This window comes from Caloenas nicobarica, chromosome 12 (genome assembly GCF_036013445.1).
Source record: "Caloenas nicobarica isolate bCalNic1 chromosome 12, bCalNic1.hap1, whole genome shotgun sequence".
NCBI classification, from domain to species: Eukaryota; Metazoa; Chordata; class Aves; order Columbiformes; family Columbidae; genus Caloenas; species Caloenas nicobarica.
In genome coordinates, this window is record NC_088256.1 from 17,057,272 (window position 1) to 17,074,167 (window position 16,896).

The 16,896-nt window shown below is 44.8% G+C and overlaps 1 protein-coding gene across 2 annotated transcripts in view; it reads right to left on the bottom strand.

Moving 5' to 3' along the window:
- MCF2 (MCF.2 cell line derived transforming sequence) overlaps positions 1 to 16,896 on the bottom strand; it is a 57,932-nt gene that overhangs the window by 27,275 nt on the left and 13,761 nt on the right. The window contains exons 4-7 of one of the 2 annotated variants that reach the window (XM_065643574.1): positions 13,161 to 13,251; positions 5,988 to 6,107; positions 4,756 to 4,872; positions 2,655 to 2,804 (exon numbers count right to left, since the gene is read on the bottom strand). In XM_065643574.1, the coding sequence (XP_065499646.1) occupies positions 2,655 to 2,804; positions 4,756 to 4,872; positions 5,988 to 6,107; positions 13,161 to 13,251 (478 nt within the window). The remainder of the gene's footprint in view (positions 1 to 2,654; positions 2,805 to 4,755; positions 4,873 to 5,987; positions 6,108 to 13,160; positions 13,252 to 16,896) is intronic. The other variant, XM_065643575.1, reaches the window with a different exon arrangement.

Sequence of the window (16,896 nt, forward strand, 5' to 3'; positions counted from 1 at the left end):
AGCTAGAGAAGGCTGAACTATGGACCGGTCACCAGACTGGGTGCAAACTGGCACGCATGAAAACATTAGGCCACAAAATGATTCAAGAGGCAGGAGGACAGCACTACCACGGGTCTCTCTTGGTGAGCAGGCAAGCTTGTATTGGATATTTATCCACAAGTTCATGTACTCAAGCAAATATTTCTGCAGCTTGGAGGCTTTGATTCTCCATCAAGATCATCACAGGAGGTTGTAGGAAGACAATCCCACAGTAGAACAAAGCCGGGACTGAGACCACATGGCACCACCTGCTAGAGCCTTTACACATAGAGACAAGTCAGCACTTTCAGTGTAACCTCCAGTCAGGGAATATGTAAACCCTGGGTGTGTTCATTAGCATCAGCTGAGGTGCTTTGTGCTGTGTTGGGCTCAGCCCCAAAGCAAACAGGTGCATTTGGTCAATTATTTTCAGAAACAAAGAGACCAAACACAGAGGTGAGAAGGAAGGAAAAAACAGATGTGGCTGATGGACTGAGCTGGAAGAAGCCCTGAAGGAGAGACCTGTGCATGGTTCCTTTGGAGAGCCAGCTCCTGGAAGAGTTAAAGCCCATCCTAGGAGATGGCCAGATTTCTATTGCAAGAGAAACAATGGCAAAACCACTTTCGGGAAAAGATTCAGAAAGCACAGACTTGATTAAACATCTGCCTGCTCCAGATAGCTCAGAGCAACCTAAACACAACAGCAACTTCAGGGCAGCAGCCCAGGAGCAGAAGGACGTGGCCACAGGAGCTGCTTCTCTCCCACACACAAAATGTCCACTGCCAGTTTGCATCCCTATCACTAAAATATCACAGAAGATGACCACAAGGCTAAAACCTCATCTCCTTTTGTACTGCCACATCCAGGAGACTCAAAAGCAAACAGGAATTTAGCAGTATGCTTTAGACCACAGGTGGCTGCTAATTCAGCCTCTTACATCTCACTCGACAGAGCCCTGCCTTCCCCTTTTGATTCAAAGCCTTTCATGATATGTAAGACAAAGTAGCCTGACTGCCAAACAGGTGTTAACTTGATTTTTCCCCCTTCAATATATCAAAGAGGCTAATTTCTTAGTTACTCTGTTTAATTAATTTCTGTCATTTTTTTCATTATGTTTGCAACCAGCTTCTGTTCAGTATCACAGCTACATAAATTATTCTGATCGACTCATTATCTGAATTCAAGAATCGGCTGTACCAATCTTGGGGTTGTCATGAGAGAGACAAGGATCTCATGTCTTGCTGTCACCACAGTCTGTGCACAGTTTCTCATCTGCTTTTATCTTTCCTGGTCTTAGAAGTAACAAAAGAAAAAAGCCAACGGACTTTCATTCTAAAGCCCATGATTTGGTTTGATATTTGAAATTAATAGATGAGGCATTAAAAGCAACAGATGCCTTGTTCTAAGTGCTCCTGTGCTTTGTATGCAAATGAAAACACACAACATGTTTCACTTCTCCACAGAGGGAAGTGTGTATTACTGGCTGGTTTATAGACAGGACTACATTGTGTAGCCGATATTTGCCCCCTACACTTTGGCTGTAGTCCTAAGCATGAAGTTTAAGTCAGTAAGTCATATTGCAACATATGTAGCTGCTGTTTTATACTAAGCTCTCTTTATTTTCAAAGAAGAAATAAAGGACTATTGGCAGTATCTATAATGATGCTTTCTATACATACACATATACATTTATGCCTACACACAGCACACTTTGGATGTCATTCTGAATATTGCTTACAGGCAGCCTTCTGGGAACTCACTGTCACGTGAATGACAAACGACTATAAATGAAAATGGATACACTTCTTTGACTTATGTAAATCAGCCCTGTCATAAAGCAAAGGACCTCTTTCTTCAGCCACACAGCATGGCTATCAGCATGGGAATCACGAGGGTTTGGGGACAGGTCTGTGCTGTCCCTAGAAAGATGCAGGAGCAGCAAGGACAACAGCTGGATACAGCAGTAGCTGGTTGCACTAAAGCTTCCACTAAATCCTATAATAACTGTAATCGCAATCACAGATAGTTGAAAAAAACGCCTTGAAATCTTAAAGACGCGAATGTTATTTAAGATGAAACACAAAGGCCCACATGAAGACAGGGATCACATCAGGAATGTTCCGTCCTATGCACTCACATGAAATCCTCACCTTGGATGCTCTCCAGCACAGTTCCCCAAATCCTGCCGGAGAAGCCGCATCAGGCAGAGGGACCTGGGGACAAACCATCCCTCCAAACCCGCTGGTGATCTTTGGGTGCAGCTTTCTCCAGCCGTGGGGGTGAAGCAGAGGGAACCCCATCAGGGCACGAACCCACGGGTGCCAAAGCCACAAGACACGCAAAGCCCACGGGAGGAGCACACTGGAGTCACCAACTTCTGCCGCCAGCAAGCAGGCGGCAGCTGAGACAGTTTCGCTGGATGCTGGCAGGGTGATTTACTTGACTGGATGGCAAATGTAAGGGTACCATACAGAAACAGTCACGCTGTGTTTCACTTAGTCTGTCAACACGTACACATGCATGGGAGGGAAGGAGAAGTGGGCACCAAACAAACAGGCAGTCACATCCCAGAAATCCCATCTTGCTGTGCAAACAGGGTCTGGAAACCCACGGCAGAGCTGCTGAAGACACATACCTTGAGCTGGTAGTACTTTTCTGTGCGCAGGGCCAGGATGCGCTCGATTGAATACATGTCGTCTGGTAGCTCTGTCTCTGCCAGCTCCATGCCAAAGGACTGTAACATCTGTGCAATTTCCTTCACGGTTAGTGCAAAACTCTCTATCGCCTAGCGGGAGATGATAATTGCAATCAGCTTGGGATTCAGGATATTCCTACAGCTCATTAATAGTGTGCAAAGAGCCAAGGCTGAGGTCTGCAGGGGAGCCCAACAGCTTGGTCTGAGCAAGGTGGGTGGGATGCCCACTGCAGATAGAGCTGATGGGTGCTGTGGTGCATTAGCTAGTGGCCACCAACACGTGGCTTTTAGTGCTGTTTGAGTCCACAACAGGGACTTAAATAAGGATAGTATTGGGCAGAGACACATCCTGATTTGTTTTCTGCTGACTGTTCTTGTGTACTCCGAGATTTTTTCCTACCACAAACTGGAGGTCTACTGTAGAAGCCACCATAGGATCCATCTCGCATATTCCTCTAATTCCTCTTCTATTGTTCTTCTCCTCTGGTTAACCCATGCTGGGAACCACCTCCAGGCAGTAGGATTTTGGAGATGCATTTGGCTTCTTGGTGATGAATGTTTCCAGCTTTGCAAGCCCAAATGGTGGGTTACAAGGCAGTCTGGCATCATGGCCACCTCCTCCACCAAGAGGACAAGGGTGGGAGCTAAGCAGCGTGCCAGAGACAGACTGGAGACAGTGGGATGGACGTGAGTGCTGCTGGTACCTCCCCAGCACATCCAAGACAGCCACTGGGAGCTCTGGATGCCAAATGGCTCCCACACCATGGGGCAAGGTGGGGATCTCCTGGCCCCACTCTTTGCTCTGATCTTCCCCCCAGTTGCACAAAGGAAAGATTAGATCAGTGAGGAGCTGCCCATCTCCTGCTCAGCTGGTGGTGAATGACCACAAAAGCAGAGGACACAGCCTTGCTGAGGCTCGAAACTTTGTCCCCTGCAGGACACACACACACAGCACCAGCTCTGCCCTTGGGAACAGGGTAATAAACTCAAATGTAACAGATCACATTTATATTTTCTTTAAACAGCATGTATGTTCCATGGAAACTTCAGAAAATATTTTATGAGCATGCTACAAGGGCATTTTGAGAGAGATTTTTCATATGGACATTTATCTACCACATGCAGCTATTTTCTAGAAACTCATCCTTTTCTTAGACTAACATTTTTTGACATTCATTTTGTCATTTTTTGTCTCCAAGTGTGAGAGCTATGCTATTATTGCTTTAACATATCATGCAAAAGAACAAAACTAAGAGCCAAAAATTTAAAAAATTCATTAATTTGGCAGTGCATCAGTGTAAACTGGCACAAAGTTAATGGCACAAGCAATAGCTTCAGTTATTCCAGCTACAATGTCTTCTGCTTTTGTCTTTGTACTGAGCTCCACATCTGCTGGTGTGGATGATGTGGCAGGACAAGGGGCACTAGGATGTCTGGTACATTTTTCATTAGTGCTTTGGTTTGTTGGGAAGGTAACTGGGAATCCAACCTGCCATTAATCTGGGAGACAAAGTCCCAGTGAAAACTAAGACTGTACAGGAAGCACAGAAACACACAGCATTGCACAGCTCAGGGAATCAAATGCCTTATTCCTGGCAATATTAAAGGAAAATTCTTGCAAACAAAAAAAAAATAAAAGGCGATTTTCTGAATTCTCTGCATCCAGTCAGTATGCAGAAAGCAGTCTCACTGCCCTGGTTCCCAAACACATTTGTGATATTAATGACACGAAGCAACCATGATTAAAAAAAAAAAAAAAAAGGCCTATTTTGTATCTACCATTAAGGGAATTTTAATAAAGACTTATGAAGACAGATCTTTTGGGAGAAGTTTCAAAAGGAGCCTGAGGGAGTTAATCATCCAATTCCCTTATAAACCCATCAAGTGCCTAAATCCACTTGACTCCTTTGCAAATCTGATGGAGGAAATGTAATTGGCTTCTGGGGTCGCTTTCAGCTACCCATTGCTCATTGCCTTACAGAAAACCTTCCTCAATCCACCCCAAGCCCCCAAGAGCCTGGTACTCAGCCCCGGTACGTACAGTCCTGAAGATGACCCACTCGCTGTGGCAATACTCCAGGGTGCCACCAAACTCCGGGGTTAGTTGTTGTTCATCAATGTATGTCAGCAGGTCACTAACCGAGCTCAGCATAACAACCTACAAACAAGGCAACACCGTTAGCTGGTTGATCATCACTTCTACTCAAGTCATACACAGATCAAACCTGCAAATCTTTTATGTATCTGAAAGCTGGTTTGTTCTAAATATTTTTCTATAGTATGGCTTTCTTCTTATGCTTATGGCTTAACATGGCTTTTATTTGACGTATTTGACCATTTTTGTAAGCCAATCCTCATCTCCCAGGTACTTGCTTCCTTAAATGCAAAGCACAGTGAGATGCTGCAGCGTCTGCCTGCAGAACAGAGCTGAAAGCAAAGGCAACACAGGTTTTTGCCAAGGGATGACCAGTAATCTGGAAAAAATGTAAACATTTTAATACGTCTTAAAGCCTTGGCCAATTTCACATAAACATAAGTTTTTGTGTAATATATGCTCATGAGTTTTTGTGTCTTGATCTGCTCTGGGATAAGTCATGAATTTTCAAAGCTGTGCAAATGACAATCATTTTAGAGTGAAAAATGCAAAGCTTGTGAAGATCATATTACTTTCTAAAGGAAAACATTGGCTGGTTTTGTGGGTTTGTAATTGCATTAGCCTTAGATTCCATAAATGTACTTTTCTTCTCTTAATTATTCTCATTATGCCCTATAATCAAGGTGACTTTAGAAATCTTGGAAACTTTGACTTGAGACTATAAACCCAGTTCAGCTGCTATTTTAGAAACAAACGCCAACGTGATGTTGGTATGGAGTTTACACTGAGATGAAAATGGCAATCATGGGTGGAATCCATAGCAAAAGATTCACTAGATATGTCTTTTGACTTTTCAGACATTAAAAAAAATTCCCAAGCGTGGTTTTATCCTCCACAGAGGCATGCAGCCTACATGGGGATGAGGACGAGCTGAGAATCCCACCACCCACTACCATGGACGTTCTCTGTGAGGAGCAAACTGTGCACAAAGGAGCTGAAAAATGCTACAAGAGAGATTTGGTAGAGGAAGATTTGGTGGAAATAGGGCACTTCTGGCAGAGATGCTCCAGTTTGTCTTCACATAGGTGCCTGCAGAGTGGGACATCATCACCCCCCAACCAAAGGTGCACTGGCAGCCTCTGGCCACACACAGGCACAACACCTCTGCGTGTTCGTACCGGTAACTTGAGTAGAAAATCCTCCTGACTGAACCGAAATCCAATGTCAGTGAAGGTGCGCTGGAAAAACCCCGTGGGACGAAGAACCATCACTAGGTGCAGGTTCCCTGGGAAAGACGCCTGCAAGGAAACAGAGACAACATGCAACCTGGGGACGTGGCGGGTCCAACAACGGCTTTCAAATGCCCTGAAAAAAAGAGGAAATCACTCAGACCTCAGAATTTTTTTTCTGATTGCCATGATAGTCTTTTCTTATTTTCAAAACAGAAGGGAGACACTGTAAGTGGTTTAGAGATACGGGACGTAACTGCAGGAGGATTGTCCATCCCCATTTCCCTTTGGGACAGGCAGGAGTTCAGCCATGCACCTTGGAGGGTCACTTATTAGAAACTTTAATACTATGTATTATGTTCTGCATTATAACCTAGGGGAGTGAATTTATGACTTAGCAGGGAACAGAGGGTTGGAACATTGAGGGGAATGACAGATTGGGGAAGCAAAATTGATTGCCAAACTCGCTAATTATCCTATAACTGCATGTAACGTACTCTTCTTGCTCCTGGTAATTACCAAGCAACATTTAATTTGTGGTAAGAATTTGGAATTTCCTGTCTACGCTGCTGGAGCCTTTTTTCAAGCATATGGTTGGCAGGTGCGTTTTTAAATAGATCTGTGAAAAGGGTGCTTGAAAATGAAAAAGAATTTTTAAGAAAGTAGGAGTCATATCATTAAATTATGGATAGTGCATGATGCAAGGAATTGGGGTAATTAAGACACATGATTTTCTCCGACATCCTGTCAGGCCAGGTTACTTTTCTCCATATATTCCTCCTTATTTTATCCTCCTCCATTATCCTCCAAGAAAGATGATAGTAGTATCTACAGCAAGCATGAGAGTAATGAATGTGTTTAGGTATTTTGCACTGCAGGACATTTAATCTGTGCCTCCAAAACAAAGATCGCTCCCATAAACACGCATTAGTGTTGTTCAAAAAAGGCATGATTTAGAGTTGAGATCAGACATCCATGAACTGCATTGTAACTCATTTGCTATGTTTTCTTGTGTAGAAAAGGTCAGGTTGTGTCTTCCATTGCCCACAACTTAACTTAGAAACAGACAGTGAGTTTTAGGATCAAATAACCCACATAAATATATGGATCTGCTGTTATTTTAAGTAGAAGCAGAAAAAAAAACCAAAAAAAGAAATGAATATGAATGAAGTGCCAAAACCATACCCTTTGGAAGTCAACAAGAGTGGTGCAAGGGACGAAGATTTGGTGTTAGAAACAAGAGCAAGCCACTAAACAACAGAGACGTTTGTGCTGGCTCCAGGCCCTGGTCACTGCACCTCTGTTACACAGTGATGGCTAAAACTGTGAGACCCAAGGAACCAACTTCCAACCCCATCAAACCTCCAGATGGGCCAAAGATCTAAACCTGGCCATGGAGTCACCAGACCTTCACAGCTCTGAGACGGGTCTTGCCCAAGAAGGTGTGGGTGAGAGGCTGCAGGAGCTCCAGGCTCAGCTCATTGCTTCAATGCCTGTTTAATTAGCTCTACAAAGAAAATCAGCTCTCCTGCAAGACAACCGCAGACAGGCGCTCCAGCAGCCCAGCTACCAGGCACAGAGAAGTCCATCTCAGAGATCCTGCTCAGCTCAGGATTTTTAACTTCAGCGTCACCATATTACTAGAAAGAAAATCATCCTCTTCCTATTGGATATCTCTGAGGAATTGGAGTGGTTCCTCACTTTGAGGTTGAGAAGAATCTCTGCCTGGGATGCAGAAAACCTTCACTGAAGAAAGCACCACTAGAACTGGCACAGGCTTGTAGACATTTTGAATGAACTGAAAATTTACAGCATTAATATTTCACTGGAAAGTCTCTGGCAAGCCCAACACTCATCCTCCAGCGCATCCCAGAGAAGCTGGCTGCCTCTCCGTTGGACCCAGTAAACGCTGCTATTGCTATTTCTAAGCCTGTTGGCTGACTCGGCTAGTCCTTGACATTCCTCATGCTCCAGCATGTCCCACAGCACTAGGACATCCCAGGAAGACACCTGTCAGTCCGCATTTACAGCAATGTAGGGCCCGTCCCTGCAGAGCTGTGAGTCCACCATGCGTCATTCCCTCACACTCACCCTTATGTCCGTGTTTGCCTCATTTTGCAGCCTGGTCTTTTCCCAGTGGCCATTTCCCTGCAGACAGAACAACGGTAGCATCCTCCAGCAAGGTTTCAAAGATGCCACCACAAGCTGCAAACCTCAAAGGACAGGATGGTTTTGCTCCAAGACAGACCCTGCACCCCTGGTGTTAATGGCTCAAACTGACTTGAACCAAAGCCCCATGAGACCAACGGTCTTCAGCGCCTTAAAGGAGCTCAAAGGATGCAATTTTACATCTTTTTGCATGGTTATGAGTCCATTGGAGGCAAATTCAATGGCGAAGTCCTGCAGAGTTTGGGGGAGGTCCCTGTTCCCAGTTCAGAAACACAACGGTGTGTTCAGGTCTCTGAACTTCAGGCTCCTACCTTGACCCCCTCCTGAAAAATGCATCAGCAATATCTTTGAGAAGAACGACCAGCCAGAGATTCATCCTCCCTTCATCTTATTTCATTATCCCCCTCCATCCCCTGTCACCTTTAACCCTGTTTGGCACTTCAAGCAGAGCTGAGTCTGCTTTGCCCTCTTCTACTCCTTCAAGTCCTTGTTGACATGCATCCTTTGTGCACAGAGCAGACTCCCTGGAGGAAGGGCCTGGATCTCCAAACCATATCACCCAATGGGGAGCTGTAGACTTTGAATGTCTTCTCCTATGACACCTTGGGCAGGAAGCCCACAGCTCCAGGAAGATGGAGCAGGGATCAGGAGGCAAGCAGAGCCGCCTGCCAAAACTACACTGCGATAGCGATAAGGTGTGAAATGCCTCTCGGAGGGCAGAGGTGCCTTTGGACACCTTTGGTTTCATGAACGTAGGATGCCAACATGTTCCACATAACACACAAGAAGAGACAATAACCTGGCACTCAAATCCTTCTGCCACATCCACCACAGGGGCAAATTCTTCTTTGACACAACTTTATGTCCCATACACACACAACCGTATCCCTTTAGCTCCTCAGTATGTTTCACCACAGAGGTAGCTGGGTTTCCAGGACAGATGATTTTATTTCCACTCACTTTAGAAACTGTTTGGGGATTTTTCAGCTGATCTTACACATATAAGACCAAGGTCAGCACTTAATGAGCAGCTGAAAAAACAAGAAATACAGCTTTGCAAATCATACATTATATATTTCAAGCATGGGAGAAAAAAAAAAGCCAAAAAATAAGCTTGCAGAAAGGCACAAATCAAACCATGCCCTGTGCCCTCTTACAGACTTAAGGGAAAGGATGAAATGTTAAGAATATATTTATATATAGATATATGTATATATATGTGAAAATATCAGTAATTCCTCAAGGATCATATTTATGAAGGGACTATATCTTTTTTAATCACTGCTACAATTCTAGGTCTTCTAAGGGCTGAAGTGTAGAGAAGTTACCTGCACACTGAACTCTAATGATACTGAAGATACTGCTGGAAAGAACCCTTCCCCATAATATATTCAAGAAAGCAAAGACAAAAGGGTCCTTAATCTTGCCTTATGTTTTATCTTATTATTTATAACACTACAAAGAATGCTGTACATGTGACAAACTTGGGTTTATGTAATAAAACACCTAAAAGAACCCTCTAAAGCCTTTGCCCTCTGCTATTCCTCTGCAGCATATCAGGAAAGGCAGAAAATTATCAGCACAATTCCACTAAATCGTTGGCAACATTTCACTACTATTAACTGTCTCACTGACCAAAGACCATGCTCAGAACACTCATCCCCTTCTGAGGACACAAACGCACATACCTTAAGGCCCCAGTTCAGCAACTTGTTTAAATGCACACTCAACTGTAACCACATAGACAGCCCTGATATAATCAATATAGATGAACTGGGCTAATAAAGTACGAGAAAGGGCATGCATTGAAAGCATCGCAGTTATTACCTGCTTAGAGAATATCTCATCCTGACACATTTATTTAATTTCTCCTAATTTTAAGAATTCAATTTCCAGAGAATATTCTTCCCCGCAGTTCACTGGGACATTCATGAGGTTGGAAATCAATAAACACAAAGAAAAAGTTGTGGACTCGATGATCCTGAGGGTCCCTTCCAACCAAAATGATTCTATGATTCTATGATTCTATTTGCCAGTAAGTTTATTTCTGAGCAATGGAGATTGAGATTAGTGGTCCCTGTACATGTGCTGAGGTGAATGACTTTCTGCTGCCCCTTAAAGGAAGAGCCATATAACAAAATGCCAGGTACTGCTAATTTGAGCTGTAACTTCCCCCAGAGCCAAATTGAAACTCCAAAGCCCTCTGCTACCTTTATTTCAGCCGCCTGCATAATTAACCCCCAAAGATGCTGTTAGCACAAATCCTACCTAGGGCCCCGTCACTGCCGTATGATTTTTCTTAGGGTAAGAGCAATAAAGAAAGCCTTTCCCACGACATTTCGGCGATGCGCTGGAAGCAGCGCTGCAGGACAGCGCTGCCCAAGGCCGACAAGAACACCCCGGCTACTCCCGCACGGAAGATGCTCCTAAAAAATCCGCCCCGCCGCCGCTCAATTAATATCGCTCCGATCAATATTCCCGCTCCCTCCAAGCCCTCCCCGGTACGAAAAGGCCTCTCGCCGCCGCGGTGTGTCCCCCCCCAGCCCCGCCACCTCCCGCCGTCCTCCGCCGCTGCAGCACGCCGGGCCCGGACCTTACCGCAGTCCCGCCGGCCCGGCGCCCGCCCCGCCGCGGACCCGCCTCGGCCATGGCCCGCCGTGCCCGGGGCCGGGGATGGGGAACCGCGGCGCTGCCCCCGCTCCCGGGGCAGGCAGGCAGGCAGCGGGGCGGGCAGGAGGCAGAGCAGGCAGCCCTGCCGGCACCCGGCTCCCGGCTGGCAGCCCCGCTCTCCTTCCCAGCGCCGGGTTGGTTTTTAAGGTGGAATGCCAAAAATCAGCCTGCAGAGGCGGCCAGCTCGTTCCTTCGAGGATTGGGCTCGGGGTTTAGGGCTTTTACTCTTCCCTTTCTCCCCCGCTGCGATTATTTCAAAGGTACGTTTTAAAGTTGTTTAGGATTTTGGGGGGGGAATTAAGGAAAGATGCTCCTGCCAAAACCAGAGGTGTGACCCTGGCCGTGGCCCTCGCTTCCCAAAGCAAGTAGTGCCAGCGTGAGCCTGATTTGCCCATGCAATTAGAGACCTACACAAAGAGTTAAATAAAAATGTGTACAGTCTCACACAACATTTTTCTGGATCAGATGAATAACTGCAGAGCTGCAATTGCATATACATATGCTGAAAAAATAGGACACACTATGTATTTCAAATTCAGCTTATTTGCACTTCTTTATTCAGAAAAAAAGATTTGTTAATTGCATCATGGGTTATGGTTTATGATAGGAAAGAAAACATGATTTAATCTTTTGCGTTAGATGCACAAAGGCAAGTCCAGTCAAACACCTCCTGGACACAAAGTCAGTCCTTTAGGGCCAGACCCTGTTTTTAAGACAAGATTTCCAAGTCTTAAGATGTAGTGGATACGAGTTTCCTGCTTCTCATTCCTCTTTGCACAGAGCACCTCCACGTTACCTACACAGACATCCCTGATACTACAGGCAAAGTCACTTGGCCACGTGGACATACAGCACATACAGGTAGAGAAACAAGGTGTATGCTCAAAGGTCACACAACAATTAAACCTTCTTATTAAACACAAAATGAATGGCACTTCTGTAGAAGCTTCAAATCAGGACAGGATTCTTCCACATTTGAGACTTCCAAACTATGCAAAGCAAATACATCATCCTTAAAGGATGCTCTTAGAACTAGCACCTGCTCAAACACTGGCAGCAGAACTAAATGTTGATGATCACTTTAAAGAACTACTTTTTAAATGCTGCTGCTTCTCTAATGGTTACCATACTTGGAAATTCAGTTTATAAAATTCAGGAAAATCGGAACCCAAAATATTGACAGTGGTATCTCATGCACATTGCAAAAAAGTAACCCCCTTCCTTCCACTGGATGCCTACCAGCAAAATGCCATCAAAGCCTAGACACTTGTAATGCCAAGTTCAGCTGGACCAGAATGAAATACTAAAATAGCAAAAGACTTAACTCTATCAGAACTAACCAGAATCAGGCAAGACCTTTCTTTCTCAGTACATACTGTTACTTCATTCTCTATCAGATAGACCAATGCCTTTAACTTCAACGATTATAAGCAGAAACAAAGGCAATAATAATAGGCTCAGAATATTTACACTGACACCCACATGGCATGGTCTAGTTGGGAAAGCATTTACCAATTAGCTCCTACCTATCCATGCACCAATAAGCATGACTTCTCTAGACCTGCATGCATTACTGTAATACTATGCTCTGATTTCATATGACGCAATGCATTGCTGAGTTGCAAAAAGCTTACTTTTAAGATATGTTCAGAATCTAATGATGGGTAGCACATAAACATGTATAATAGATATTTAAAATACATGAATGCATACATACACATTTAAAATAGATTCTTCCACCCATGTCCATATACAAATGCTTGTGAATCCTTTTTAAAGAACCTAACACTTTCAAACACTGACAATTAGGTAAAATGTAAGTCTCACTAATAACCAGTGTCTAGAAGGAACATATATGAAGCCAAATTCCCCACCCATCGAAAGTACAGAACATAGCACAAAACACATTTGGACCACTATGAAGTACAAAAACAAGCAAATGAATCCATTAGTAGCCAAACAGCTCATTTATGCACTCAAATGGGGTATAGTGAAATAATTATAGGTCTGTAAAACAAAACACTACCTAGAGCAGGGGTGTCAAATTCATTTTCACCGGGGACCGTAGGAGTAGTTACATTTATACAGTCCTAAAATTCCATTCTGCCCTTTGAAGGCAACCGTGAGGCTGATGTGCCCCCAGTGAAAATGAGTTTGACACCTCTGACCTAGAGAGAAAGCACAAGCATCATTGCTCCTGGTTCCCAGTGTCTTCTGAAATTGATACGTCATGGGCACAATGACTTACCACATTAAAAGAGATCAACATTAAACAGGACTTACTGCTATTTTTTGGAGAGTCATTTTGACTGATGTCCATGTGTCCAATCTTCTGTCCAGGATTAGGATAAATTTGGTGTCAGACTCATGTTGACTATGAGATAAGAAAATACCGACAACCAGATAACATTTTGAGGGAATATAACTCTCTTCCCCCAAAAAACCCAAACACGAGAACACAGAATGCAAACCACATTTTGAATTTTCCACAGTTTCCAAAATTCCATTTGAAAATATTTCCCTGAGTGGACTACAACAAGAAATTTGGGAAGCCCACCTTATAGTTAGCCTGGGGTTAAGCATCACCTTTGAAATGGGCGTTGTGTGGGAGGTGGAGACAACAAATTGCCCTCGAAACTTGCATTGGGCTTGAGAAGGACCTTGTAGAGGTTGGAGGCAGCTGGGCTCCTGCTGAGCAGCTCCGGGATGACCAAAAACCTCCACCAGCCACTGCCCCGAGATGCACACCCCTGCCCTCATCGCTGAGCTCTTCCCTCGGAGAGAGCTTGCTACCTGCTTGCCTGGGTTACAGCATCCAAGCAATGACTCCTGGCTTGGTTTGCCACAAGGCAGCAGAGGTGACACCAAGGCAGGGCCAGGTGACACCAGCCTGGCTGAGGGAAGGGGGAGCTGGTGCTGGAACAGGCTGTGGGAGCTTCCCCGGCACCTCCCACCTCCCGAGCCCCACTTGAGAGGCAGCAATTGCTCGGAGGCAATTTCCGACACGCTCTGGTTCACTTCACAAGCACAGGCTTCCTGACATCCCTTTTGACACCCAAATCCTTTAAGTTGCTTTGAAATCCCCAGGCTTACCAAGCGAGCGAGCAGCACTGGGGATGCCCAGTCTGGCAGGTGACCTAACACGCAGGTGAGGTCCTGTCTGTAATTCAAATATCGCCTTCCCAGCCTAGCCGGGCGCAGCTCAACCAGGCTCAACCCGTGACAAAACACACTGCAGGGCAGTCTGAATTACGAACTGGAATCACGTTTGCACACAGGTAAGGGTATGCCAGCCTGTAACCAAGTCCTCTGATGTGAGAGTATTTACAGGATACTTAGGTAATATTTAAAATATTTATTTCACGGATGCTGAAACAGGATAGCCATGTCTCGCGCCACCCTATCCGGGTGTCTCAGTGATGTGGAGAGGCTCCCAGTACACGTGCTGGCTCCCAAGAGCTGGGTCCGGTATCTACACTGGGCACAGCCCCATGCAAGCAGCCTGCCACAACCACGTCTTCGGTAATTCTTGTGTTTGGCAAGCGAAAACACACAGTGGATTACTCAGAAGTATCACATGGCAGACAATACTTGGCAACTTCACTACGGGAAAAAAAAAGACACTTGAAGCCAGTGCAGGAGCTTTCGTTCAATGCAAATCTTTCTGCTCTGGTCTGGGATAGGCACAACTTTGACAAATATATTCAAAAGGAATTAGCAGTTGTGCTAAGAAAAAAGAAAAAAAAAACCCACGCCACCCTTTGGCTCCTAATAACAATTGACTGAAGACATGTAGAGATGCACAGCTCCAATGCTGTCCTACAAATACATCTTATGGATCTCTAACGTCACATCCAAACTGCAAAGGTTTCAAGGAAATGTATACATTGCCATTGAGGCATACCAGAAAAGAGCAGAGAAAATGAATGCTGGATTTGACACACGGGTCATACACAGAATTTCTGCATGTAATAAAGTCTGAGGCTATACATTGCGATCTGGATCAGGCATGACTTTTCAGCCAAACCCTCTTAGCTAAAATAGTTTTGGCAACACGAGCCAGGTTTCTGTCAGCTCTGTTCATCCCCACCATGAGTTAAATAACCTGGGCAGGTGGGAGCGGGGCAAAGGGATCCTTTTGTTTGAGGTAAAAATAAAACCCTTTGGTTTTTCAACACACCCTAAAATTTTGAAAGGTAGGTCTCTGTCCAGTGAGAAACAACTCCCCATGATATTTCCCAACAGGCTGCAATTGAAAAAAAATATATATAGTGTTTACACAGCACTGCTGTCACCATCAAAAAATCTGAAGAAAGATCCTAGAATTCAAGTAATTTAGAAAAGGCAGCCAGACTGTAGAACATTGTCAGTTAATAAAAATAGACCAAAGTATGCCATTTACTCAGGCCAAGGTTATATTCAGAGAGTAGCCTCTCAGCATGGTAATTGACTTTTATCAGTTTCCTTACAGACAGAAAGAAGAAATTTCCCTGCTGTCCAAAAGCCTCGAAACCTACCATGGGAAATTGTTAATTTATTCTGGGGCTAGCAGAGCAAGTCTGTGACTATTTGCAACCCAGGCCTTGCAGGTTTATCAGATTTCCAGTCCTGCGATGTACCTTTTAGACTGACAATAAAAATAAATCAATGCTTTCTCACTAAGGCTGCATCCAGCAGCAGAAAGATGGAAATAGGTAAGCAGAGCAAGGATGATTCTCTCTGGGTGCTCCTTGTCACTTTTTTGTTCTTACCTTTAATTTTGTATGTGTTGTAGGATGCACCAGACTAAAAATAAAGACTTGGGATGTTTCGCAGGAGGACTTGAAATCGGATCCCTGAGTCTGCAGTTGTAAGATTTATCACAGGCCTGAGAGACTCCTTGTGGCTGGTGGGATCAGAGCAGGACCTGCTGCCTGATATTTAAAGCCAGACCTATTCACAGCCAACAGCACCCTTCGCTGCTTCAATACTCCGTGTCATTAGTCATGGCTCTAAATCACTCTGTACCTCACTTCCCGATGTAAGGGAAACATGCAGAGCTTGCCTAAATACCAAAAAGCTGGATAATCAAACAAGATGGTTCTTAGAGTCTCATTTCTGCCAACATCGGGATTTGTGGCACTTTCCTGTGCCCCTCCTTCAAGCTCATCATCGCACGGTGCTGCTCAACCAAGCCAGCCTGAAGGCAGGCAGGCAGCCCACTGCACGCACTTTGAGTTGGATGTTTGGAGTGTGGACGATGGGGACCTGCTACTTATTTTTCTGTACAGCTCTTCCATATAAGGACTTTCTGCAGTTGCCTCCTGCCTGCAGCACGGTTCCCAGGAAGCCTAAAGTAAAATCAACATGCCTACAAGACTCATCTTCCCCCTGGCTCTATTCATGTGCTCACCTTGCAGAGCAAAGGGTAGCTTATGGCATCCATCTCCTTTATCTAACAATTATTTCCAGGGGAAAAAGGCCTCATGAAATTCAGTTTCCCAAAACACTACAAACCCGACATCCCATGAGGTTTCCTCACGCTAGTATCAGTGGGACATTATGCAGCCCTTGCTACTGATTGCCTAGGAAAGGCATCGTGTGTGTGGTTTCGATATGCCTGTACCCATCCCTAGGTATGTCGTAGGGTAGTGTCAGTGCACCCACAGCTAACTCGGACACACAAGTCAAATATTTACCTGTTTTAGGGACTTTCTGGCCCAAAGTCTGAGCTCTGATCCCATGGTGTGATGACACTGATGGGTGTGTACCCAGGGGTACCCGAGCAGACACACACCTTTCTCCCTCACCTACATGATGCTTTTCCTTGCTCCCCGACACCACAGCCTTTTCAACTCCAGAATGTTAAAAAGCACATGTTTTTAAGACTGTCAGGTATTGAGGCAGGTTGTTACAGTGGGGGAAGGAGCAGAGGAGCATGATTAAAGTGATTTTTCTAATAACATGCTGAACATGCTTGAATCATCAGCAAGCTCACAGCTCTCATTAGTTTCTTAATTGAGTTTGACCTATTAGAGGG